The sequence below is a fragment of the Cystoisospora suis genome, assembly GCF_002600585.1.
Source record: "Cystoisospora suis strain Wien I chromosome Unknown contig_5110, whole genome shotgun sequence".
Classification (NCBI taxonomy): Eukaryota; Apicomplexa; class Conoidasida; order Eucoccidiorida; family Sarcocystidae; genus Cystoisospora; species Cystoisospora suis.
The window spans coordinates 1-5,073 of record NW_027157902.1 but is presented as its reverse complement, the minus strand read 5'-3'; the positions used below and the strand labels follow the sequence as shown (position 1 = coordinate 5,073).

General features: G+C 40.7%; 1 protein-coding gene across 1 annotated transcript, besides 1 other annotated feature; it reads left to right on the top strand.

Annotated features, from left to right (window-relative positions):
* Positions 1-83: 83 nt before the first annotated feature.
* CSUI_008867 (protein phosphatase 2c domain-containing protein) lies at positions 84-3,681 on the top strand (the record flags this gene model as incomplete). Its single annotated transcript, XM_068068988.1, has 4 exons — positions 84-314; positions 1,019-1,093; positions 2,245-2,346; positions 3,634-3,681. Coding segments are annotated over exons 1-4 (267 nt in total), but the record flags the coding sequence as incomplete, so codon positions are not given.
* Positions 2,100-2,171: a sequence feature (Short protein (CSUI_008868, PHJ17312.1) was converted to a misc_feature.).
* Positions 3,682-5,073: the final 1,392 nt, after the last annotated feature.

Below are 5,073 nucleotides of genomic sequence, written 5' to 3'. Positions count from 1 at the left end.
GCTAGTAAGGGAGATATCCATATCTATCTACAAAAGCTAACTATCTCCTACCCGCCCGCGTGTATCTCTCTTTTCCCCAGTCTTCGTCTATATCTACTATAGATAAAAATGCTTCAAGTGGGTCGCCTTCCTCTTCCTCTTCTCTCCTTAAAAGGAAGAACTTTTCTGCAGGTTCTAAAGGAGGTGCAGAAGAAGAAGAAGAGAAAGAGAGAAGAATTCCTTTAGTTGCGTGGAGATTATCAGACTTGCACAATACAGAGAATGCCAATGAAATGAGAAGAATCCGACGATCCCACCCGAACGAATCGACTCAGGTATTCTCTCTCTTCTTCTTATCTTTTCTCTTCTCTCATTCTTTCTTTTTCATCTCTTTCTTGATCTCTCTCTTCTCTCTTTCTTATCTCTTCCTGTCTTTCTTTCCTTTTTCTTCGTTCTTCTCTCTTTCTCTCTTTCGTTAGCAGAGTTCTTTTCTCGACTGAGAAGATGTATGATACCGGAGATTCTCGAGAAGAAAGAATGGATTTAACTCTACTCATTTTCTCCAAACACACAGTGTCTCCACCGTCACATGCACTCAGGTGTATGTACACCCCAGTGACTTGGGCATACACTAGTCTCATCACACTTCGAGAAGATCACAAGCGAGGAAAAGAACTATCGAACTCCCTCCTCTCATCCTACCGGAAACAAAAAAGAAAGTTAAAGAATCGGTTACTTCTCTTTAGAAATCTGCATGCAGTCTTCCTTTCTCTTCTTTCCTCTTTCCTGTCCGATCTGCAAGTCCCCTACATCTTCTTCGCTCCCATACAGAAAGAAGAAAATAGAGAGAGAAGAGAATAAAATAGAGAGAGAAGAGAAAAGAAGAGAAGAGAAAAGAAGAGAAGAGAAGGTTACTCTTACAGGGGAAGAGAGAAGCTGAGAGGGGAGAAGACGACTTGTCTGGTCTTTCTTTGTAGTGAAGCGTAGAAGACTGTGGAGAGGCTTGTCTTTCCATTTTCTTCTTTTTTCTTTCTCTCAGGACTTGTTAGATTCACGTCAGCTTTTGAAGGGAGTAACGCATGCAACGAGAGGTCTTGGCGCCTTCCACTTGAAGGTAGAACTTTCGTAAGGCCTAGAACGTTTCTGCTCTTTTCTTCTTTCTTGTCTCTTCTGTCTCTTGTCTCTCATCTCTCTCTTGTCTCTTTCTTCATCTCCTTTCTTCCTTTTCTTCTCTCCTCTTCTTTCTGTTCTTCCCTCCTTCTCTATGGTCCTCTCATTTCTTCTCTTTCTTCGCGGTAGACGACGTCCGTCGATCTTCCCACCTATCTCTTTCTTCTTCTTCATCTTTCAAAAAGACTGTTTGCTTCTCATCTGCCTTTCCCGCAGATAGAGATCTCCAGGTCACCTCCTCTGCATAAATGATAGAGATGTAGAGATTCTTCCTCTTTGTAGCTATGACGAAGATGGAGAAGAAAATACACAAGAGAGAGAGATCTCATAGACAGACGGAAAGTAGTCTTGTGTTCTCGTTCTACCGCCTTTTCTTTCTCTTCTATAAGACGAGGAAGGGTTACCTGACAGATACAAAAAGGAAGAAGAGAAGTGGATCAATGCCTCCTTTTCTGTCTCACATTCAGACCAAGAAGGAGGAAGAAAAAGAAGACAAGTCACACTTTCCAGACAGAGAAAGAAAAGAAGCAGACTGCTTTTCGTCCCTTTCTCTCTCTCTCTCTCTCACTGCCCGTATACGTGTATTTTCTATTCTCTCCCCACCTATCTCTAAACACACCTCTGTCTTAGCTCTCGACCTGTCTTTCTCTCTATTCTTAGTCTATCTGTCTATCTATCTCCAATCTATCTATCTTTAATCTTTCTATCTGTCTATTCTGTCTTTAATCTATGTATCTTTAATCTATCTATCTCTAATCTATCTGTGAATACACGTATGTCCCTGCTAGATGTATAGTGCATCTGTATGTAACTCTTTCTACATGATTATGTGGCAGTTCGTCTTCATGAAGTGTACGAGGTGTAAAGACACCTCACGAGCAATTCGCTCCTCCATCGCATGATCCAGTTGTCTACTATCTCTCTTTTCTCTCTTTCTTCATCTTCTCCCTATGCATGTCTCTACATATGACTGTCTCTCTGTATGTATATGGCTACGTATAGGTATCTATATGTATCTCCCTCTCTCTCTCTCTATATATATGTATGCATTTATATATGCATGTGGGGCTAGTTCTTTGTATGTATGTGATGTAGGCTCCTGAGATAAATAATTTGCTTCCCGAAGAGAAGAGAGTAAAGAATTTCTTGCCTGCCCAGTCCTCTCGCCAACCTTCTCCCTACTTATCGTCTGAACTTGTGAGGAGAGAAAGGAAATTCTAGCCACTCTAATAAGTGCACTTATCAATCTCTCTTCTAGATATCTGTACACCTAGATGTAGAGAGAAGGAGGAGGAGAAGGACGTGAAGCAGGAGGAGTCTTCTTTCTCCTCGTATGAACGGTTTATTCTATCTTTCTTCTTTCTTGTCTATATCTTTCACCTTGCTTAGTTGCGGGGCATGTATAGAGATTGATCAGCTCGAGGGGTTTTTTCTACCTCGTGAAAGGGACGTCCTGTCTCCTGGCTACTTTTTGAGAGAATCTTTCTGTTCTCTCCACATCCATGACACGCAGAAGAAGAAGAAGAAGGAGGTGCGTAGAAGAAAGGAAAGATAGACGACATGAATGAAGAGTGCTCTACACGAAAAAGAAGAAGGTGTTGGCACGTGTCTCTTGCGGTTGCAATGCAAGAGTGTAGATAAATAAATAGATTAAAGATAAATAGATTAAAAATAAATAGATTAAAGATAGATAGATAGATTAAAGATAGATGGATAGATAGATAGACACGATACGATCTCTGGGGAGGTCTGATTAGGAAGAAGAAGGATAGACGAACGTGACAAGCTCTTGCTTCAAACCTATACGGAGTTCTGCGCTGAGAAAGGAGAATAGAAACATGCAATACACAGCTAAGTAGATAGAGTGTACATACAGCAACAGGCATGCGCAAGAGGAAGAAGAAGAAAGGAGATAGATCTTTTTCTCTCTCCCAAATCTATGGAAGTACTAGGGCTGAAAAAGCCTAGATCTTCCGTCATAGTCATATCTCCATTCATGGTCGGAGACAGAAGAAGATATTTTCATTCTTATATATATATAGATATATCCTCTCTCTACACACAGTGTATATACACACATCCGTAGGTTCCGAAATATATATAGATACATATATATATAGAGAGAGATACATCATGCATGCATAGGAGTCAGACCGGGATGGCTAGGGTTTCTTTCTTTTCTTTCTTTCTTCGCTGGACGCTCTCTTTCTGCTTTCGATGGTATGGAATTTTCCAATGAACAAGCGACTTCTTTCGTGAAGTCTCTAGGCGCTTTCCCATGTATTCGGCGTTCTTCTTCTTCTTGTATCTCTTCCATTCTTTTCAAGATCTATCCACACATACACCTCCATATATAGCCATCTCTATCTCTGTATACCTACATACATACCGCCATATACCCCGTGAATCCAGGAGATCTCTATATACACACGTCGTCTTTCTTTCTTCTTCTTTTTTCATTCTTCTCTTCGATCCCTTTCTTAGGATTACATGCTTCAACCTTTCCATCCGGATGTAGAGGCTCTTATCATCGGTGAGAGAGAAAAAAGAACAACTCCTGGACGCCTAGTTTTCTTTCTATCCTTCTCTTGCTGTCTCTTTCTTCTTGTCTATGGCTAGAAGCAAAGCTCTTTTCAACTAGCTGTCTGATAGAAAGGCAGACATCTCAGTGCATGCATGTCTATATAGGAGAACTGCAATCAGCCTATGCTCCGAGGTGTTTCTCTCTATGTCTCTCTTTCTTTCTTTCTTTCTTTCTCTCTCTGTCTACCTATCTATCTAGATACAGGCGTACGTGTCTTCTTCTTTCTTGTGGGTAGAGGGGAGTTTGGTCGGGTAGTCACGGTGCGAGTTGATAGGAAGAAGAAGAAGAGACACTCTCGATATGCCTGTGTCTCGAAGAAGAACCGAGAGAGAAGGAGAGAGATAGAATGACAATGAGACACATGGCAAGAGGTGTAGGTACAGGGAAGACAACCTCCCCTTCGTATTGCCGAGTGTATGTACAGACATACACGGGGAGAGCTCCTTCTTTCTTTCATCTTCATGGGCGTTCATCTGATCTCTGTATGTCTTTCTCTCTATCCATCCATATATCTATACATGAAGATATATGCACCTATTCTATATTTGTATCTATCTATCTATCTATGTGTCTATATTTTCATGTATCTATATAAATCTATGTATAGGTATCTCTCTCTATATGTGTCTCTCTCTGTATATGATCGTGTGTACCAGTACAGTGGGTATTAAAGGGTGGAAGGTGAGAATCCCCTACGACTTCTCCTCTTCATGCCTAGATATTGATAGACAGATAGATATGTGTATCCGTTTATGGCGTATGTCAGTATGCAAAGAGATATTTGTATCTCTCTATTCCTATCTATGTTATGTACGTCTTTCTTTGACTACCTTCTTCTTCCTCTTGTGTCGTCGGGGTTATTCCATAGAGTTAACTAGAGAAGTGCATAAGCCTCAAATCATATCATGTGTCTTCTGTCTTCATAACGGACGAAGAGCAGAAGAAGAAGATCGAGAAGGAGAAGAAGAAGAATCGGGATTCCCCTCTACAGATTATAGTCTCTCTCCTACTTAGCTGTGTTACTTGTGTATGTCTCTATCTCTTCTTCTTTCTCTTTCTCTCCATCTCTCGTTCATTCCTTATCCTCCTTTCTCTTCTCTGTCCTTGTCCCTTCAATTTCTCTCTCTCTCTCTATTTATGTATGTATGCATGCCTATATGTATATGTATGTATGCCTATGTGTATGTATGCCTGTATGCATGTATATGCATGTATGCCTATGTGTATGTATGCCTGTATGCATGTATATGTGTGTATGTGTATGTATGCCTGTATGCATGTATATGCATGTATGCCTATGTGTATGTATGCCTATGTGTATGTATGCCTGTATGCATGTA